We start from the raw sequence: 22,801 nt of genomic DNA, 5'->3' as shown, positions 1-22,801 counted from the left end.
TGTCTCCGTTCAGAAGAGACTCACTCACCACCACCACCATCACCACCTTTTGTGTAAAAGAAGTTACCCCGCAGGTTCCTATTAAATGTTTCCCCCCCTCACATTAAACCTATGTGCTGTGGTTCTCAATTGCCCCACTCTGGTCAATAGTCAATGGGGAGGAAAGCAAGGATGAATAAGGGGGCAGAATTGGAACAAGGAGTTGTCCTCCCTGTATGTTACTTCCTTTACGTACGATGTAACAGAATAACTATGGAGCAAACAGTAAGGGGTGGACAAACAGACAGATGCCCTTGTCCATATTGGTACCAATGCCATTGGAAGAAAGAGAGATGAGGTCTTACAGGATGAGTATATTGAGAAGGGGCCGAGCAGCAACCCTAAGAGCAAATTGCCCAGAGTAGATGAATCGAGGACCAGAGGACTTAGGTTTAAGGTGAAGAGGAAAAGATTTAATAGGAATCCGAGGGGTAACTTTTTCACACAAAGGGTGGTGGGTGTATGGAACAAGCTGCCAGAGGAGATAGTTGAGGCTGGGACTATCCCAACATTTAAGAAACAGTTAGACAGGTACATGGACAGGAGACGTTTGTAGGGAGATGGACCAAGCACAGGCAGGTGATACTAGTGTAACTGGGACATGTTGGCTGGTGTGGGCAATTTAGGCACGGAGACGTGACCTTTTGTTCCACACTGTATCACACTATGACTATGACTCTATAACGTCAGTCATGAAAATTATAATGTAAAATTAGAGGCAAAAAGTAAAAATAGATCGACAAGACAGCTCACTCCACATTAAGTCAGCATAAGAATTCCACTGGGGTCAGTGGAAATAAAAATAAATATCAACACAAGGAGGCAGCACGTGGTGCAGCAGTAGAGTTGCTGTCTTACAGCGCCAGAGACCCAGGTTCGATCCTGATTCTAGATGCCGTCTGTACAGAGTTTGTATGTTCTCCCCGTGACTGCATGGTTTTTTCCCCGCAGGTGCTCTGGGTTCCTCCAACACTCCTAAGACGTACAGCTTTGTAAACTAATTTGGCTTTGTTAAAAATTGCAAATTGTCCCTGGTGTGCAGTATAGTGCTAGTGTACGGAGATCACTGGTCAGCTTGGATTCGGTGGGTCGAAGGGCCTTTGTCCATGCTTTATTTTGAAATTAAACTAAACTAAACAAGGAACTGCAGGCACCTTTTTAAAAAAAAAGACACAAGTGTTGGAGTAACTCGGCAGGTCAGGCAGAATCTCTGGAGAACACGGATAGGTAACATTTGGAGTCGGGCCCTTTCTTCAGAATGAAGAAGGGTCGCGACCCAAAATGTCACCTATCCATGTCCTCCAGAGATGCTGCCCGACCCACTGTTACTCCAGCATTTGTATATTTTTTGGAAATAAATATCAAAAAATCTTGGTGGATTCTGCATTAGTATGAAAGTGCAGAGGGTGGTAATAAGGTTATTATATGAGAATGTGATATCCAAACGATAACAAGAACTTGGTTCAAAAAGAAAAGCAGGATATTAAATATTCCTGGACTGGAGTGATCAGGACGGATGGGGAAGGAAGGAAAGGAGGACAGACAGCCTCGATGATTAAGGAGAATATCACAGTGCTTTAGAGAAAGGTCAAGGAAGAATCAAAGATAGAAACTGGGTTAGAACAAAGAAATGCCAGAGGGATCGTTGCAATGCTGGTGTACTCCATAGGTCACCAAAAAGGGCAGCGATAGAGAGGAGACAACATGCAAGGAAATTACAGAGAATAAGCCAAGGAACTGCAGTACATTTCGGGCACAGAAGATTGGAGGAAGAAATCATAGCATCATAAGATTCAAGGTAGCTGTGGAAAAGGGGAAGGAACAAACCAAAATGAAATTAATTAAGGGATGCACCAGTGGTAGAGTTGCTGCCTTACAGCGCCAGAGTCCCGGTTCGATCCTGACTATGGGTGCTGTCTGTACGGAGTTTGTACGTTCTTCCTGTGCATGTGTGGGTTGGCATCTGTAAAAAAAAAATTGTAAATTGTTTCGAGGGTATAGAATAATGCTAGTGTCCAAGGATCGCTGGTTGATGCGAACACGGTGGGCTGAAGGGCCTGTATCGCCAAATTAAAGTAAACTAAACTAAAGTAATTAATTGTAGGAAGGCCAGTTTCAATGCGATGAATTGAAATCAGAAATTGACAGGTGGAACATATCAGTGAATGGTAGGGCTCAGGGGACTGTGTAGAGCAGAGGGATCTAGGAGTGCAGGCACATAGTTCCATTAAATTGCATGACCACTATCAGTGGTAGATAGGGTGGTCAAGAAGGCTATCGGCACATTTGCCTTCATCAGTCAGAGAATCAAGTATAGAAGTTGGGAGGTTTAGGAAGGAACTGCAGATGCTGGTTAACACCAAAGATAAACACAAAATGCTGGAGTAACTCATCATCTCTGAATAGAAGGAATGGGTGACATTTCGGGTCGAGACCCATCTTGAGAAGTTGGGAGGTTGTGTTACAGTTGCGCAAGACATTGGTGAGGCCACACTTGGAGTATTGTGTTAAGTTTTGGTCACCCTGCTTTAGGAAAGATGTTGTGAAGCTGAAAAGGTTGCATGGGAGATTTACGAGAATGTTGCCAAGACTCGAGAGCCTGGGCTCTCAACTTTAGATTTTTAGATTTAGAGATACAGCGCAGAAACAGGCCCTTCGGCCCACCGGGTCCGCGCCGCACAGCGATCCCCGCACATTAACACTATCCTACACCACACTAGGGACAGTTTTTACATTTGCCCAGCCAATTAACCTACAAACCTGTACGTCTTTGGAGTGTGGGATGAAACCGAAGATCTCGGAGAAAGCCCACGCAGGTCTGGGGGAGAACGTACAAACTCCGTACAGTACAGCACCCGTAGTCAGGATCGAACCAGAGTCTCTGGCGCTGCATTCGCTGTAAGGCAGCAGCTCTACTGCTGCGCCACCATGCCGCATAAATGCACTCCAAGGAGGGAGGGGAGGAGGAGGATAAGGAGGGTTGAGGGGGATGGAGTGGGGGGAGGGGGAGGGGGAGGGGAAGGGGGAGATGGGAGGGTGGGGAGAGGGTGCTGCACCAATGCAGGAGAGGTTTGGGCCCACTTGGTCTAGTGTGTCATATATGCAAAAATAATTTTCACTCTGTAGTTGCAAATGTGTCAAGTAAAGCACCATTGAAACATTGAGTTTAACCTCAATAGTGGTAAATATATTTGAAACAGTTCAAAAATAAAACCAGGATGAGATTAATAGTCATTCAGAGCAAAATGGATTAGTTAAGGCATTCTGCACGGGTTTGTTAAGAGGAAATTCCGTTTAATCAATGTGATGGAAATGTTTGATCTCATATGATGAAAGGATAGTGAAAGATAATCGGTAATGAACCATCAATTCCTTCTGTGCTTTCCTCATCCTCTAGTCCTGGCGATTTTCCTGCTTTAAATTCAGCCATCATTTTTAATCGGTTATCAATTTTTTATCTATCTAGTGATGACGAGTCTAATGCAACGTGGACTCCAGTAGGTACTACTGCATAACAGGTTTATAAGCAAAGTTGAAACATATGGCATGAAAAGAACATTGATAGCATGAATATGAAATTGGCTAAGTGACCTAGAACAGAAGGTCGCAGTAAATGTCTGGGGTTTTTTTTGACTGGAAGGAGGACAGTATTGGTGTTCCAAGAATTGATATTTAGGGCCATTGCTTTAAAAAAAAAAATCTATACTCAAGATCTGGGGGTGCAATCGACAATTACCAAATTGGCAGATGACATAAATCTTGGAATTATTGTGAACTATAAAGACATTGAGAAATTGCAGCAGGATATAACCAGGCTGGTGGGATGGGCTGCAACATGGCAGATGAAGTTTAATGCAGAGAAATGGGAGGGGATGCATTTTGTAGGAAGAATGAAGGGAGCCAATGTAGAATTAAAAAATCATGCTTTCAAGGGGGTGCATGGAGAGAGACATGGAGTGCGTGTGCACAAATCACTAAAAGTGGCAGGGAAGATTGTTAATAAGGCATGCATACTCTGAGTTTTATCAAACAGCAAAACAGACCCATATTTGATCCTGACTACATGTGCTGTCTGTATGGTGTGTGTACATTCTCCCTGTGACCACGTGGGTTTTCTGCAGATGCTTCAGTTTCCTCCCACTTTCCAAAGCCATACAGGTTTGTAGGTTCATTGGCTTCTGTAAATTATCCCTAGTGTGTAGGATGGAACTAGTGCATGGGTAAACGCTAGTTGGCACGAACTCGGTGGGCTGAAGGGCCTGTTTCCACGCTGTATCTCTAAACTACACTAAACTAATGGAATTTTACTGTGTAAAAGCTGGGAAGACACGCTGAAGTTGTATGAAACAATGGCACGGCTTCATTTGAAGTATTGAGTTCCGTTCCCGTTGCCCCTATGTAGGAAGAATGTGAAACCATTAGAAAAGGTCCAGAAAATATTTAGGAGAATGATTCCAGGGAGAAGGGCTAGGGGTACAAGAATAGATTAAAAAGCCTAAGACTGTTTACTTTGGAAATGAGAAATCCCATGGATTGGTGGGTGATGTTTAGGGTTGAGTCTGAAGAAGGGTCTTGACCAGAAACGTCACCCATTCCTTCTCTCCAGAGACGCTGCATGTCCCGCTGGGTTATTCCAGTTTTTTGTGTCTATGATCTGCATGGGCATGCTATTCGGAGGCTGTTTGATAGAAGGTATATTGCTGATGATCTGAATCAAGAATGACTGTGATTTTCTCCCTATTGTTTGATTTCCTTGCAGATCAGATGTCAGATGATCACACAGGGATATTAAAAGCTAATAGACTGAGCCTGTGTAGCTGAACTCCATCATTAGCCAATTTCCTCAGGACAGAAGGGAGGAGGGTAGGTCAATGGGTAGTCGAGGAACTGACCAAAAATAAACAATTCTGTTCAAATAATTAGAATTGATGACACTTTATATTTTCTTAACTTTTTATTTTCAAATTTACATTTTTTACATAGTGCTACATAATCAAACAGTACCAATTATCAATTGTTAGAGAAACTTGGTTTACATGAATCTTTACTTTTGCATAAGGATCTGTTTTACATGATTGGTGATCACTACAAATATCTGCAGGGAGGCCAAAACCTAGACAAATATAAGCATTGCTGCAACATAAAGTGCTCATCAACCTTGCGTTGGAAAATTCTATATTTTTCAATAATTTGTTGCGTTGGAGCCATTATTCAGAATAACTGAATAGTAAGAGGTTTCCATTCACTTTTGTTACATTTTGAAAGGCTTATCCCCATTCATGAAACTGTTTTTGTTTCCTCACCATGGTTTTGTCCAACCTTGGGTACAAAATGACAATCTGGGTGCAGTTGAATCCTTTTTCATGTAGCTTCAATTCATTTGGATCAGTTTAAAATAGGTATCATGTTCGACGCAAACATTGTGGGCTGAAGGGCTCGTTCCTGTGCTGTACTGGGGGAAGTGAATCTTGAAATGCAAGAGATTTTTGCAGCAATACACTGGGTGGGATGATAAAGCTGTTCAGTATGAGAGTAACGTTAAGCAGGCTCAGAAAAAAATGTTCAGATAATTACTTCCTATTATGTACACATGCTTTATCTCCAGTTGATGTTCATTGTTTTAGATTGCTTATCAGACGAGCTTCAACAATAAAGAAAGGATCGTGCATGTTTGAATTCCTTCTTATTGTCTGGAGCACTTTGAATATTAATTAGTTCAGATATTTCTGATATTTAGAACATCTCGGATAAAGGAATGAGAAAATAGAGAATGATTGACTGGATAAGAAAGATTTGTATGGGAGAGCAGGCGGAATATGTTAGCTCATGAATATTTAGAATTAATCACTCATTACCTTTACACCAAATGCTCAAATCATTACTGATGAGAAAATTTATGGTTTTAGTGAGACTATTATGGGGACATGTTTAATGCCTTTCATTATATTATATCAACAATCTTTCATTTATTTTCTTCTTCCAGTGATTGGCCACACTGTGCACTAATAGCATAATCAAGATGTGAGACTCAAGGTGGTAATTTCATTTTGGTCAGTTGTTGGAAATTATAGCCTTAGATTCAGAGGAGAATTAAGTTTAATATTTCCATCATTCCCACCTTTTATTTACTCGTCTGATTTTTATTCTTTTCAATTGATGGGTGTAAAGAGAGGAAGTCCATCCAACTTCTGCAAATATTTGTGTAAGTTAACTGACAGGCTTCATTTCCTTGATATGAGAAAGGATCAATAGTGAAGTTTCCTTGATATGAGAAAGGATCAAAGTCTTTTCTCCTGCTTCTCTCTAGGCCACAGCAAGGGCTGACAAAAGGTCATAAGTAATAGAACCAGAATTCGGCCATTCGGCCCATCAAGTCTACTCCGCCATTCAATCATGGCTGATCTACCTGTCCCTCCTAACCCCATTCTCCTGCCATCTCTCCTTAACCTTGACACCCATACTAATCAAATCATAGTGAATTGCATCATCAGCAATACCCCTCTATCAAAGGGAACAGTCTGATAGTGAATCATAAAAGGACTCACCATATCACCCACAAATTGTAAACTCTTTTCCCAGTTATTCCCCAGCTGATAATTGAGCTCCACTCAAACTTGGATGTTACATTTCAAAGCCGTAGACTTTTATTAGAACTTATTAACTGTCCACATGCAATACTTACTGGTTCATTAACTTGCTTTCTCTCCACTGGTGCTGAGAATTCCCAACATTGTCTGTTCTTGAAAGAGTTAGGATGACGTGCCAGTTCAGTGTGTCATTATTAAATGTGTGGTTGAAAAGACCCTTACATAGGCATTTTAAAACCAGCCGTAGTGAAAACATATTGGTATAGTTAGGCAATACCTAGTACCAGCAGTTTACAATTTATACTGGCTGAACAAGTGAGAAGCTATGTGTTGTGAAATGATACATCCAATCATTATTATTAACTAAATAAATTAGTGAGACCTGAATTTTTAATTAAATAAGTTAGTGTGACCAGAAGAGAGAGGATGTTCAAAGGCAGTTTCTAAAGTTACACTCACCTAATCAGATTCATGAAAAGTGCCGGATCACAGAAGCAATTTGCCCATTTGAACTATGCTGGTTCTTTGAAAGTGTTATTCAATCAGTCTATATCCTTGCACTGTCCCATCACCCTGAAACTTCCAAAATTACTTTTAAATCTGCTTCTCCCATTCTTTCAGGCAGCAAATTCCAGATCACAATGATTTATCACAGTCAAACAAAATCAATAGACAATAGGTGCAGGTGTAGGCCATTCGGCCCTTCGAGCCAGAACCACCATTCAATGTGATCATGGCTGATCATTCTCAATCAGTACCCCGTTCCTGCCATCTCCCCGTACCCTCTATCCTTAAGAGCTCTATCTAGTTCTCTCTTGAATGCATTCAGAGACTTGGCCTCCACTGCCTTCTGAGGCAGTGAATTCCACAGATTCACAACTCTCTGACTGAAAAAGTTTTTCCTCATCTCCGTTCTAAATGGCCTACCCCTTATTCTTAAACTTAAATATGAAAATCCTTTCCTATCCTCTCTAAATCTTAGCTATGAAGATATTAATGAGCTGCCTTATTTTGCACTTCCTACTATCCTCGCAGCAATTCATTAGCAGCCATAAGAAACCTCTTCTTGGAGAATACCCTTATTCTGAACCAATACACGGCAGATTATGGTTAATCATAACCAGAGCGATGTATGGCATAGAAAGTAGAAACAAGGAACTACAGAAGCTGATCTCCAAAATATGAACACAAAGTGCAGGAGTAACTCAACGGATCAGGCAGCATCTCTGGAGAACATGGATAGGTGATGTTTCGGGTCGGAACATTGAGCTACACCAGCACTTTGTGTTCTTTTTTGATGTGTGATATATCTGCATATAGGGTTTTAAGGCATTGGAAAGCCCAATCAGTTGCTCTTACATTTTTCTTTGGTTCACCTGAAATTAGTTGGACTTAATTAGATAGATGGAGACAGAATGCAGTAATAGCACATCCTGTTTCATGTGTTGTTTTAAATTATCTCTTGGGTCATGTGCAGTGAATTTAAATGCACACGTTGGCATTGGCAAACTCTGCAGAAGTATTTAATTGTGCTTAATTGTTGATGATGAATCTTTAACTTTAGCAGAGACTTAAAAAGAAAAATTACTGGTGTAAAAATTATAACAGGCAGCACTGAGATATTAAACAGGACTAGTTTAACGTCATAAGCACAAGTACGTTGATGTACAGGTACAATGAAAATCAAGCTTGCAGCAGTATCACAGACACATAGACTTAGACAACACACAAACAATAAATTATGCATAAATTATAAAATGTACCTATAAAATAATGACATAACTAAATAGTTCCAGGGGACCGTGAATCAATGGATTTTGTTTTCACACCCTAAAGATGGAGGGGTATTGATATTATTCATCCTTTTATGCAGTAAATTGTGCCTCAGATGTCTCAGATAGAGAGAGAATCATAGTCATACAGCTTGGAAACAGGCCCCTTGGCCCAACTTGCCCACACTGACCAACATGTCCCATCTGTACTAGTCCCACCTGCCTGCATTTGGCCCATATTCCTCTAAACCTATCCTGTCCATGTATATGTCTAAATGTTTCTCAAACATTGCTATAGTGGTAGATAACGAGGAACTGTTATAATTGTTTGGAGAAAAGTATATTTCATCTGCATTGAGGATATCCGCAAACTTTTTGATTGCCAACAAAATCCCCAAACAAATTGTGCCAGTTGCCGATGCTGAACATAATTCTGAGCAACCAGGATTTTTGGCTGTCAGCACCACTGAGTGTAACTCAAGCTGAAGCATTTTAGTGCTAAGTATCCTAGTTACAATTTATGACAACCCTGCTGGCTTAGGAAAATATACAGCTGCACTTATCACAGCAGTGAAGATTATTCGCCTTCTATTAAACAGAAACGGCAAAACCCTTTTGGCTTCTGACCTCATTTATATGTAACGGTGAACTTTACTATATCCCGAATTACATCACTCACATCACGTGACAGGATAATGGCCAGATCATTGCTCACCTTTTACATTTCTGGCACAGAATACTCACTCATTGTAGACGCAGGTCTCAATCGTAAACTGCACGTTTTCGATGCACAAAATTTATCTCCACTGTCAGTCATGCTATCACCTCAGAAACAATGCGCTCGTGTAAGTGTGCTCATTAGAAAGTGGAATAGTGACAGCACAGGAAAAATATATTCTGCTTCTTTACCGATGACAGTGTTGAGCCTCACAGGTCACAAAGAAGGTGTATTGCAGTACTTTACAGTGTACATCAAGAAAACAGCCTCTGACTACATAGTCAAAACTATTTTATTACATAGACGTGCCTCAAATTAGGTTTAGTGCGGGACTATTTAATTAGTGACTGTTAATGATGAATTGTTAACGGTCCAATACAGATGCCTCGATTCCACATTGAATAGGGTGTCTGAAATTATTTCTATATTTATGGAACAATACCTTTCCATAAGCACTTAAATAAGATTGTTCTACATTGTTCATCTGAAAATTTAGAATTTTTGGGAGATGCTTGTCCTGTGCAATAATTTATCTTACTCAGCCTCAACCAAGTCTTTTAAGGAATTACACAATACCAAGAATAACATGAAGTTAAAATAACATAAATAACATAAAGTTCCAATTATGTTCTGAATAAACATGGATTTAACTTTCACAATTCCTATGATCATTAATTGCATGTGTGTGCATGTGTGTGCATGTGGCACACGCCAATTTAAATTGCTCTATCGATCTTGGAATTATATGTAGCATTAGAAAATTCAGTGCAGTTGCAAGATGTGTGAATATACACAGCATTCATTTTATTTATAAAAAAGCACACCACAAATAGTCATGGGGAAGGAGCAATAAATCCTTTCCTCAATCTTCGAAAATGTTTGTGTGTACGTTCAGAATAAATTTATGGACATTTATTTACATTACTGTAAACACTACCAGCAGTACATCAACATTAAATACTCTGTAGACTTCAAGTTTTATCGCAAGTTTTGCAGCAAAGAGGGAACATTCCAATACTAACAATAAGATGCAAGAGATTAGTATGACATTACATATAAGGTATCGTTTATATTTCCTCTACCACTTTGTAAAAAATATTGGAAACACAACCAAAAATTGGCAATGCCATTATTATTTACAGACTTGATGAAAACCCAGACCTGGATTCCAGGCTACTTAGGAAAAAGTTTATTTCATCCCATAGTCTACGTGGGTGCTCCTGTTAGGTGCAGAAAATCTTGGGTGGCGAAAGTGGAGTTAAGGAAATGGTGGAGAGGAATAGCAGGTGTGTGGAGGGTGAGCAATGGGGGGAAAAAGGTCGCGGCTGGCAACGGGTGCAGGGCAAAGTGGTCGAGTTGGAGGGCACAGGCGGGGATAATGTGAAGTTGCGGGGCTGCTAGAAACGTCGGTGGAATACCCGGATAAAGGGCTGGCGCCAATGAAATGTGGGCTAAGTGCGGCGGGAGAGGGTGAAGATGTGGGAGGGACCGCAGGCGAGGCTGTATGAATGACCCTGCGGCCATGGTGGTGGTAGCTGGGTGGTGTTGGAGCACGGTGCGGTGGATGGTGGTAATCGATGCGGTGGTCACAGACTGCTGGCGAGGGACGGGAGGCCGCAGGGGACCTGCTGCAGCGGAGGAAGGCGCCTTCGCTCTGCTGTCCAGCTTCTGTTGCTCAATGTGCTGCTGAGCCTGCATCTGCAGACGCCTGTACTTCTCGATTTCTTCGGGAGCGAAGGATATTGTTTGAGAGAGCGGGGAAAAAGGTTTGGACAGTTGTTCCGACTTTTGGGGTCTGTCGCCAGCAAGTGACATTGCGTCCGTCTGCTGGACCTTGGAGTGTGGAATGTTTGAGCTGCCTTGAAGCCGCGTCCCTTCTGAATGTCCCTCGGGTATAGCTTCATAATGGCAGACAAAGACTTCGTTTAGGGATGCCTTGATATCTTTAATGCCATCCCCACACGGGTCAGCCTTCTTCTGAGGACTCCCATCTTTGTGCGACAGACCCCGATTATGTGCTTGTTGACTGTGAAGCACCTCAGTGCCATCTTCTAGGACAAATGAAAGCCTAGGAAGTAAAACATCCCCCGCAGGGGCTGTGCGATTAATCCACATTTCAGAAAACCTACTTTCTGTGTGTGCATCGGCTTCATGCATATCGCATGGTGTCATTTTGGACACCGGCCTGTCTGGGAGCTGATTGTTTGCCTTTGGATGGACATCCCCCACAGAGCATCCCATTGATGGTTTAACCATTGAGGAGTAACATTCCTCTGTCATGGACGGCAGGACACTTATCATATTTTTATCTTTCCCTGCATCAATTGGCGCTGAGACTTCCCACATATTCTCTTGCAATGAAGGATAGCAAGGGAGCGGCCCACCTGATGTTAAACAGCTTCCTCTTTCTGAGGCTTTGCTCTTTGAACTGTGCCTAGCTTGACATTGTTGCTTTTCTTGGCGCGCTTCTTTTCTGTTTTTGTGGTTAAAGTCTACGCTGGAACTGCCCACTTGGCTCCATCTCCGATGTGGCGAGTCAAGGCGTTGTTTGTGATCCCTATGTGGCGACGAAGAATATCTATATCGACAGCGCTTGCGATAAATTACGACTGCCTCACCATTCAAGGATGCATAGCGCCTCTTCTTGGAATGGTTCTGGCAAGAATGTCTTTCGTCGCTGAGTTGATCTGAATATTCCGCGTCAGAGAAAGAATTGTAGCCATTTCCAGCCCTTCTTTGCTTTCTTTTATGCAAACATGCGTCAGATGATAAGTCTCCTGCAGGATTTCTGGCCAGCGAACACGTCTTCTGCTGTCTGAAGACAGTTTTTGTCTCATTATCTATAGGAAAACCATCAGGTTCCGCATCATCTTCGCGGCACGCTCTTTTTCCTTCTGCTTCATTATTTGTATTGCATATTCTATCGATGCATTTATTTTTCAAAGTATTTCTTTTTGCAGCATCACAATCAATATTTTTCCAGAATCCATCCAGTTTCTCTGAGGTTTCGTTGCTTTGATCACATTTATCCTCAAAGTGGCCAGGGCTTCCTTCTGTGTTCACCTTTCCGTGCCCAGCTTTGTATTCAGCACTGCCTGTGGCATGTTCTTCATCAGACAATTCAATCGGCCCTGAACTACTGGAGCCTTCACCCACCTCACTTGTGTTTCTACTTCTCCACTCCCCTGCAATCTTTCTCCTTTTCATCTTTTTACATGAGTGAACCTGCTTGCCCTCTCCTCTCCAGTGTTTAAAATCTTCTGCAGTCCTATGCTTCCTTCGCTTATGTCTCAAGTGCCTGGAAGATCGTCTGTGTTTTTTAAATTTTTTAGGCTTGCAATAAGATATAATTTCTCTAATGGACTCCTCTTGCTCAGTCCCATTGTGGTGATGCTTTAGCCCAACCACTTGTTCGTTACAAACACCAAGATCACTTTTTTGACCAGCATGGTACGTCTCAAAACTACAGACGGTATCTTGTGCATTCAACCTAGGGATGTTTAGTTTCATATCAGAACAGCAATTGAGAGAATCCCCTCTAGCATTGACACAAGGTCTTCTTAGTTCCTTCGGTGAACTCTGGGGTGTCTCTAAATCATTTGCTTTGGACCTAATCTCTTCAGCACAGCCTTTAGATTTGGGTGATCTAAAGTCAAAATGGAGGGGGTTGCAACAAAATATAATGGAAGGTTGTGTGCTGGTAAAGTGTAACATCTCTGAAGGCCACTGAAGGACAGTTGAGTCATCTTTACTGATCACAGGGAAGAAAGGGGTGTCTGGTCTTCTGTGCAAGCATGGGTTATTTTGCACGCCTGCAATTTCTGCCACTTCTTTCTCAGAACAACAATTGCCAGGCGAACTGTGCAGGGTCTCCCCAGTGACATGAACCCTCTGGGTTGATTGATCAGGTGGTGTGCTTCCTTCACTTTGCAGGAGTGAATTTATCACTTGGCTGCTCACAGCTACACCTTCATTAGGACCAAAGTTCTCCGTCATGGCATTTTCTGTGGCTTTTTCTTCCTTCTGCGGTGTATCTTGTTTCATTGATGGCACAGACACCAACATGGGAAGCTTTGGCTTACTCCTGCATTGAACTTGAGATACACAAGGTGAAAGGTTAGTAGTTTCTCCTACACCATAGTCAGCACCCTTCATGAGCAATTCCTGCGGCACCTCTTTAAGCAAGGTCTCTACCGCACTGTGGCCATTGTTTTGTTGCAGGTGTTTGTTGCTCGTTAAATCAACAGCGGTCTCTGCTACGGAGCCTGCTTGAATGTTGGAGGTTTTGGCGTTGACCTTCTGTTTGAGGATTGCATTCTTTTTACCGGCTCCTTCTTCGCTGTTCTCGCAGAAAACCGCCGCCGATGATTCCAGCTTGACAGGGACCTTCTTGGGGAAAGAGAAGGAGAATCCTACTTTCTGTCCGCGGATTTGTTTCCCCAGCTTGCAGTGTTCCACCGTCCGCACATCAGCCGTGCAGCTTGCCGGCGACTTGTTCTTTCCTCTGCCGGTGCTCTCCAACGTGCTTCCATCCATCCCGCATTCAGGGTCCATCTGTTTACTGTCTGACCCTTCGGTCACCAGGTTGGTACACGGATGCTTTTTCCCCGGGGGATTCTTAACAGCAACGGTAGTAGACTTGAACATGGGACCACTCCCTGGGGCACTAGAGCACAACAAACAAGATGGTGTGAAATGGTACAAATATAATATCACTTTCAACCCAACTGACAGCAGAACGTGACATCAAAACAGAATATGTAAGCAGCCTCATTTCTTTCTGCAGGGAGTACACTGAAAGTATTAAGACTTCAAATTAACACATAGTGTACAATTTCCCTCTGTGTATTAGATTCAACACAGGTTACATAGATTCATGTGTAAGAAGGAGCCACAGATACTGCTTCTGCAGAGTCTGAAGAAGGTTCTTGACCCGAAACGTCGCCTAATCCTTCTCTCCAGAGATGCTGCCTGACCCGCTGAGTTACTCCAGCATTTTGTGTCTATCGTACACAGATTAATGGATTGCTCATGGGAGCTGTTTCGATTGAGTTGATTGAAAGACACAGTATGGGTACAAGCTTTTCAGCCCATCGAGTCCATGACTACCATCGATCACCTGTTCACTGGAGTTCTATGTTATCCCACTTTTTGCATGCACTCCCTGCACGCTAGGGCAATTTGCAAAGCCCAATTAACATAGAAACCCGCAAGTCTTTGGGATGTGGGAGGAGACTGGAGCACCCAAGGAAAATCCACAGGGGCCACAGGAAGAAGGTGCAAACTCCACATGGACAGCACCTGAGGTCAGGATCGCAACCCGGTCACTGGGACTATCGTCAGAATGTTGAAGAAAGTGGTAATCAAAGAAACTAGAGGAACAAGATAGACCACTCGACCCTAAAAACCGTAGTATGTCATGGCGCCATTTTAGTAGGCAGAAACTTGCAGAAACATTTAAAAAGAAAAATAACAAAAATCTGTGAATTGATAGATGAGATATATTCTGCATTTTAATGGTATCATCACACATACTGTTCCCCAAAACACTGATTACACTGTGAGAGGCATAACGGATGGCGGGTTTTGCCTACTAAAATGGTGGGCGTTACGCTCCTTTGCGTACTACATTTCAGTATAGGCGATTTGAACGGAGTGGTTCATCTTGTTCCTCTAGTATCTTTGGTGGTAATGCTCTACCTGTGCAACATATCATATCATATCATATCATATCATATATATACAGCGCGGAAACAGGCCTTTTCGGCCCACCAAGTCCGCGCCGCCCAGCGATCCCCGTACATTAACACTATCCTACACCCACTAGGGACAATTTTTTACATTTACCCAGCCAATTAACCTACAAACCTGTACGTCTTTGGAGTGTGGGAGGAAACCGAAGATCTCGGAGAAAACCCACGCAGGTCACGGGAGAACGTACAAACTCCTTACAGTGCAGCACCCGTAGTCAGGATCGAACCTGGTTACCATGAATTGAAAAACAAATCTCAAATTGGAAATAGATATAGAAACTTGATATTTTACAAATGGATACACATATTTACACCAGTTCATCTGAGGAACTGTGCAGATATGAATGTAAAACATTGATTCCAGGTGGGATCAATACTACGCGCACTTCTACAGAAGTCATTGAATTGAGCAGTTAAGAGCAACGGGTTTTAACACCTTTGTTCGTGACGCACTGCAATACTAAAATAGAATGACAAGATATAAAACAAAGCATTTTTTCAACTCCCTAGTTATGTTGCATTTGAAATACTATATACACTTTGCAGAGGACAAGTTCGAAGTTTTAGAAAAAAAATCTAGCGTGCCAGAAGACAATTCCCAGTTTAAAAGGCTACTTTGGTGTGAAAAATTCCCTTCATTTCAAAATCGATGTATTTTTAATAGATATAAAATAGTTATATTAAAGAGCATGAATATTTCTCTCCAGCGAAGCTATTTCACGAAGATAGGTTAGGGGAAGACCTGATGCTGTGGCTACAAGCAGCATAAGAATAATATTGGATGAGAAATGGGGGTAGTTTCTCTTAGAGGACAGTAAACCTCTTGAGTGAGGTACCTCGTATGATGAATTCAGCCTAATTTAATCCTTCAACAGAATCCTGCATCAATTCACAATGGAAATACAAGGAACTGAAAATGCTAGAATCTTCAGTAAAACACAAAGTGCCGGAGTAAGGCAGCACTTCATTGAGCCTGATCCATTGAGTTACTTCAGCCCTTTGTTCAATATTAAGATTATAAGATCTTTATAAGATTATATACCTTATAAAAGTTATGCGAAATACAAAATCCCATGTGCATGAACTATCTTGTCTCTTGACAACTATAAAATTAACAAAGATTTCTTGATAACCATTTTCCTGTCCAGGTGTATTTTTCACCTCTGTAAGATGAAGACATGCAGATGTTGGATTGATGGTTTGATTGATTAGTAGGACTAGATGTTACAATCCCTAAAGTAAGAGGTGCAGCATCTGGAAGCTCCAGCTTTGATACCACTCCCACAATTTACATAATATGACTGTGGTGATAATGTGTAGCAGCAGCAGTCGAGAAAAGACAAGGGAAAATAAATTGTCTTGTTATTATCCTGTTAAGCTTCTGGTGTGTGCTGGCTAATCCTCTCCCCAGCTTCAACTTCCCATAATGATGAAGAGGTGATGAGTGTATGTGGGAGTGCCTGAATGAATGAATGAATGAATGAATAAATGAATGAATGAATGCATGCATGCATGAATGAATGAGAGCTGTCTCTAGTATTTCAAAGAAACACAGCATGTGGTATTTTGAGATACACCTGACCACAAGCACCATGATACATGAATATCAGCTGGAGAGGTGGGAGTGATAACTCACCCAGTCTGAGATCAGAAGGTGCAGAGAATATAAACAGAAGCAAGAGTAGATCATTCAGACCGAATATCTGCTCCATTCGATAAGGGGGTCACTTCCTCAAAGAGACAGCTGGCATCATCAGAGACCCACACCACCCTGGCCACACATTCATTTCACTCCTGCCATCGGAGACTGAAAACTGTAACGTCCAGGTTCAGGAACAGCTTCTGCCCTACGGCCATCAGGTTATTAAACACTACAACCACCAAATAAGTTCTGAACGACATAGACTTGAGGGCATCGGTTTTGTATTTTTGCACTATTACTGTTTGTATGTTCGTTTTTATGTGTATGGTATGCATGTATGTTTTCATTTATTATATTGTTTATTATATTGAGTACTATGTTTACATATTCTGTTGTGCCACTGCAAGTAAGAATTTCAATGTTCTGTCTGGGACATGTGACAATAAACACTCTTGACTCTTGAGATCGTGATTTTCCCTCTCTTTCCCTCCTTCACTACCTTTGTCCCTCTTAATTCCCCAAACTGGATGATTTTTCTTTCAAAAATATTTTTCCCTTTGGGGATCCCATTAGATGGAATGACTGGGAATCAAGAGAAAGCTGTTTGAGAGACAATCAGTCCAAACACTGATCGGATCTTCCAGTTCTGGTTCCAGTTCAGACCCGACCATGAATTTGGGTTCCTATCTGAAACGTCACCTATCCATATTCTCCAGAGATGCGACCTGACCCACTGAGTAACTCCAGCACTTTGTGTCTTTCTTCGTAAACTAGCATCTACAGTTGCTTGTTTCTAAGTTGACCTTCTATATCTGTGCCCATGATGGGAGTCTTTTAATGGATTTCCAAACCTTACCAGTATGGTGGACACCTTGAGTGACACAAGTGTCTGGACTGATTCAGAAAGATATATCTATTACAGTTTTAGATGTCCTTGACAGGTGTGATCCACAAACTATTCAGATCAATAGTCTGCACATTTTTAGGCCCATAGGGATAGCAAACTTGACCAAGAAATAGCTTCATCATCCGTAGCAAATTAGGCTATTGTTCTTACATTTTCTTTTTTTGCATGCCAAAAAGAACAATTATTTTCTAAAATTCTACTAGCTCATGAATGATTTTACATTTGTGATTATGCAGCTAGATTTGAGTACAAAAATTTTATGCACAACTTATAAAAATCAGCCTGAATTTGTGCCATGTTTTTACAAGTTACAGCGAAAATAAATATGCTACCTTGTTAGGCAATCACCCAAGAAATATTAGTAGGCCTTTAGTTTTGAATTAAAATTAGTTCACATGGCAAATCCTTTGATAAATGAATCACTCCAACTGTTGCACAGCTAGTAAAACACAAAGTGATTCTTGTAGAAATAAAGAACCGCAGTTGCTAGTTTACATAGAAGGACAACTGGTGCTGGAGTAACTCATCGGGTTAGGCAGCATCTTTGCAAAACTTGGAAATGTGACGTTTCAGGTCGGGATGCTTCTTCAGACTGATGAGGGGGGGCAAGGATGGGTAGAGATAACTGACACAGGACAACGCGTGGCAGGTAATAGATGAACACAGGCAAGGGGGGTTTTAGATAGGCAGATGGTTGGTAAAGGCCAGAGAGAAAACCAGGAGGTGTGAAAGAGATGGTACGATGAGTTACAAATTTGAAGCCAGAGGAACGAATGTAGGAGGGGAAGGGGAGGAGAGAAATTGATGTGCCCAGCTGGGGCATAGTGGGGGGGCGGGGGTGAGAAAGGAGGGTGTGCGAGGGAAAAGGGGAGAAATGTGGGGGATAAATGAGAGATATGGGGGGGGTTGTTAGATGCTACCTAAAAGTGGGGTATTCAATGTTCATACCATTGGGTTCCAACCTACCCAAGTTGCAACCTACCCAACCTACCCTCAAAAATCATCAGTAAACTTCAATACATTCAAAAATCCGCTGCCCGTCTACTCACCCACTCCCCTCCTTCCCCCCTCCCTCCCTCCCCCTCCCTCCCTCCCCCTCCCTCCACTCTCCCTCCCCTTCCCCCCTCCCCTCCCCCTCCCTCCACCTCCCCCCTACCCCCTCCCTACCCTCTCCCTCCCCTTCCCCCCTCCCTCCCCCCTCCCTCCCCTTCCCCCCTCCCCTCCCCCCTCCTACCCTCTCCCTCCCCCCTCCCTCCCCTTCCCCCTCCCCTCCCCCCTCCCCTCCCCCTCCCCTCCCCATTCCACACCTCCCTCCTCCCTCCCTCCCCCTTCCCTCCCCCCACTCCCCTCCCGGTTACAATGGAAACCCTACGAGGACGGGCCCAACGGGCACACTTTATCACCCCCGTCCTTTACAAACTCCACTGGCTCCCCATCCCCCAGAGAATCCAGTACAAAATCCTCCTCATGACCTACAAAGCCCTCCATAACCTGGCCCCATCCTACCTGACTGACCTCCTCCACAGGCACACTCCCACCTGCACACTCCGCTCTGCTGCTGCCAATCTCCTGGCCCCCCCCATTCGGACCAAACTCAGATCCTGGGGGGACAGGGCTTTCTCCATCGCTGCTCCCACCCTATGGAACTCACTACCCCAAACCGTCAGAGACTCCTCCTCACTCATCACATTCAAAACATCACTGAAGTCTCACCTGTTCAGCACTGCCGTCAACCACTGAAGGTCACCTCACCTTCTGTCTCCTTTCTCTGTTTGTTTACTTATTTATCTATTTATTCACTTCTCTATGTTCTAGAAATCCCTGTAAAGCGTCTTTGAGTGTTTGAAAAGCGCTATATAAATGTAATGCATTATTATTATTATTATAATATGAGATGCTGTAATTCCTGCCTTGTTAATTCCAATGTAGACTGCTTTTGTGACTTGAAATGACACCAAAAATGAAGTAGCAAAGAAGTTAGAGGACTAACCTTGTCACTTACTACTTATTATAAACTGAAGGGGTCTCATGAAATATTTTTATTGGAATGAGCGTAGATGGGACATGGTGGGTGTGGCCAAGTTGGGCCGAAGGGCCTGTTTCCACACTGCATGAGTTTGGGTAACATAGTAATCATCAGAGATTTATTGTACCTACAGTACACTGATGAAAAAATGTGCTTCCCAAGAACATCTTAAAACATCAATACTTAAACACCACTCTGCTTCCTGGCTCTTTGGAAATGTCTTTTAATTTGTATGTTCTTCTATTTTTAAATGAAACAGTTGTTTAACTGTTTTGCATGGAAGTTAAATTGCACCCTCTCTCAAATTATGATTATGATAACGACTCACACAATCCGTTTAAATTGTTTAAAAGACGCAGTGGGTTATATTGGCTAAACCTGAACGAAGGCACAGGGATAATTAATCAGCACTGATTCGTCACTAAAAAAAAGACAGCATGCCATATTCATGCTGTCTGCTCAAGCCAAAGATTTCCGCAGGCTGCCCAGCAATTAACCATGCTGATAATTTGTCCGTCTATTGTGAGTGGGAAGCACCATTAAAATCTCACAAAAAGACGAAAGGCACAATATGGTGGAGTAACTCAACCAGTCAGGCAGAATCTCTGGAGAATAAGAAGATAACTGCAGATGCTGGTACAAATCGAAGGTTTTTATTCACAAAATGCTGGAGTAACTCAGCAGGTCAGGCAGCATCTTGGGAGAGAAGGAATTGGTGACGTTTCGGGTCGAGACCCTTCTTCAGAGCATCTCTGGAGAACATGGATCAGTTCTGAAGGGTCCTTACTCAAGACCTCAGCTACCCATGTTGTTCAGAGACGCTGCCTGACCTGTTGAGTTAATCCAGCACTTTGTGTCTTTTCTTGTAAACCTGTGTCTGCAGTTCTTTATGTCTATGTTGTACAGGGCCTTGGTGAGACCGCACCTGGAGTATTGTGTGCAGTTTTGGTCTCCTAACCTGAGGAAAGACGTTCTTGCCTTAGAGGGAGTACAGAGAAGGTTCACCAGATTAATCCCTGGGATGGCGGGACTTGCATATGAGGAAAGACTGGATAGACTGGGCTTGTACTCGCTGGAATTTAGAAGACTGAGGGGGGATCTTATAGAAACATATAAAATTCTTAAGGGGTTGGAGAGGCTAGATGCGGGAAGATTGTTCCCGATGTTGGGGGAGTCCAGAACCAGGGGTCACAGCTTAAGGATAAGGGGGAAGTCTTTTAGGACCGAGATGAGAAAACATTTCTTCACACAGAGAGTGGTGAGTGTGTGGAATTCAATGCCACAGAAGGTAGTTGAGGCCAGTTCATTGGCTATATTTAAGAGGGAGTTAGATGTGGCCCTTTTTACTAAAGGGATCAGGGGGTATGGAGAGAAGGCAGGTACAGGCTACTGAGCTGGATGATCAGCCATGATCATATTGAATGGCGGTGCAGGCTCGTAGGGCCGAATGGCCTACTCCTGCACCTATTTTCTATGTTTCTATGTTTCTATGTTTCTATGTTTCTATGTTTCTATGTTTCTATGTTTCTATCATTAAAAATCTAAAATCAAGGAACTGCAGATGCCGGTTTACACCAAAAGACACACAGTGCTGGAATAACTCAGCGGGACAAGCTGCATCTCTGGAGAACATAGATAGGTGACTTTTCCTAGTTGGGACCGTTCTTTGTTTGATTGTAGGGAGGAGGGGAAAGGAAGAAAGGAGAGGCAGGACAAACCGTGGCAGGTAATAAGTGGACACAGGCGAGGGGAGGTTTTGAGAGGCAAATTGTTGAAACAAAGGCAGGCAATTAAAGCAGAGAGTGTGAGACAGGCAGACCATAAGGAATAGGAGTAGAATTAGGCCATTTGGCCCATCAGGTCTACTCCGCCATTCAATCATGGTTGATCTATCTCTCCTAACCCCATTCTCCCCATAACCTCTGAGACCTGTACATCAAAAATCTATCTATCTCTACCATAAAAATAACCACAGATTGAAGAGTTCCAAGTTGTGAAGCCAGCGGAAGGAATGTTGGAGGAAAGGGAGGGGGAAGAGAGAAATGGGTGAGAGTCTAGATGGGGCATAGGGGGAGTGTGGTTGTTGGAGATGACATAAAATTGGATAAATCAATGTTCATACTGTAGGGTTATAAGCTACATATATCCAGGACAGCCAGGTCAGTAAAGGGATGGGAAGGCGAGTTAAAACTGTTAGCAACCTGGAGATCTAGTAGGCCTTGGCCAACTGAGCACAAGTGTTAGGCAAAACACTTTGGTACTTCGGTGAAATCTTGCCTGGGCAACTTAAATTCTGCCAGAACTTTTAAAGGGCTGCTGTGCCGTGACTGAAGTTGTGCTGGTAAGCCGCTTAGAAATGAAGCTGATCTGTGGGATGTTGAAGAGAACAGTGCTGATTCTGCTCTCCAAAGCCGTCTTGAGATACCCTGGCACAGAAAGGTGGACAGTAGTTCTGCTTCCACACAATTCCACCACTTCTACAGGGCAAGTTGGCTCACAATTACCGGCAGCAGTGGGTATAGAAGCTCCGGTCTTGCCCTGTCCTATGAAGGGCTTGGCATCATTGGCTTGACTGTAACTGAGACTGTGTTGAGGAAAGAATGAAGATAATTCTACTCAAACTCAACACCCTTGCTCCCATCCGGGAAGGTGCAGGAGCTTGAAAACGCTTGAAAACGCGCACCACCAGACTCAAGAACAGCTTCATTCTCGCTCTTCCTGCAGGTTTCTGAACGGTCCTTTCATAAGCTAGGGCAAAAGTTTTTCACTCTACTTCGGTACACGTGACAATAAACTAAACTAAACTAAACTAAACAACCAACCCTTGAAACAACTTTGATGGTAATGGGACGGGTGAAAGGGAAGGGGTTCCAAGCCTGCTTCTGAAAATGCATTTAGATTCACTTTCTTTAGTCAGGGGGGTGAATCGGTGGAATTCCTTGCCACTGAAGGCTGTGGAGGGCAAAGTCAGTGGATATATTTAAGGCAGGGGTAGATAGATTCTTGATTAGTAAGGGTGTCAGAGGTTATGGGGAGAAGGTAGGAGAATGGGGTTAGGAGGAAGAGATAGATCAGCCATGATTGAATGGCGGAGTAGACTTGATGGGCCGAAAGGCCTCATTCTTCTCCTGTCTCTTATGATCTTATGATCATATGATCACAAAGTTAAGGGAGAAAAATAACTGTAGCATTGAGCATCTCATGCCAAATCAACGACGCTGATTAAGAGAGAGCTAGATAGTGCTCTTAATGATAGCGGAGTCAGGGGGTATGGGGAGAAGGCAGGACCGGGGTACTGATTGAGAATGATCAGCCATGATCACATTGAATGGCGGTGCTGGCTCGAAGGTCCGAATG

General features: G+C 42.9%; 1 protein-coding gene across 1 annotated transcript in view; it reads right to left on the bottom strand.

Moving 5' to 3' along the window:
* Positions 1-5,031: 5,031 nt before the first annotated feature.
* Positions 5,032-22,801, bottom strand: part of znf804a (zinc finger protein 804A) — a 242,407-nt gene continuing 224,637 nt past the window's right edge. The window contains exon 4 of the mRNA XM_078404071.1: positions 5,032-13,782. Coding sequence (XP_078260197.1) covers positions 10,323-13,782 — 3,460 coding nt within the window. The 3' untranslated portion in view covers positions 5,032-10,322. The remainder of the gene's footprint in view (positions 13,783-22,801) is intronic.

This window comes from Rhinoraja longicauda, chromosome 8 (assembly GCF_053455715.1).
Source record: "Rhinoraja longicauda isolate Sanriku21f chromosome 8, sRhiLon1.1, whole genome shotgun sequence".
In the NCBI taxonomy this organism is placed as follows: domain Eukaryota; kingdom Metazoa; phylum Chordata; class Chondrichthyes; order Rajiformes; family Arhynchobatidae; genus Rhinoraja; species Rhinoraja longicauda.
The sequence above is the reverse complement of the archived record's forward strand: the minus strand, read 5'-3'. Positions and strand labels throughout refer to the sequence as shown.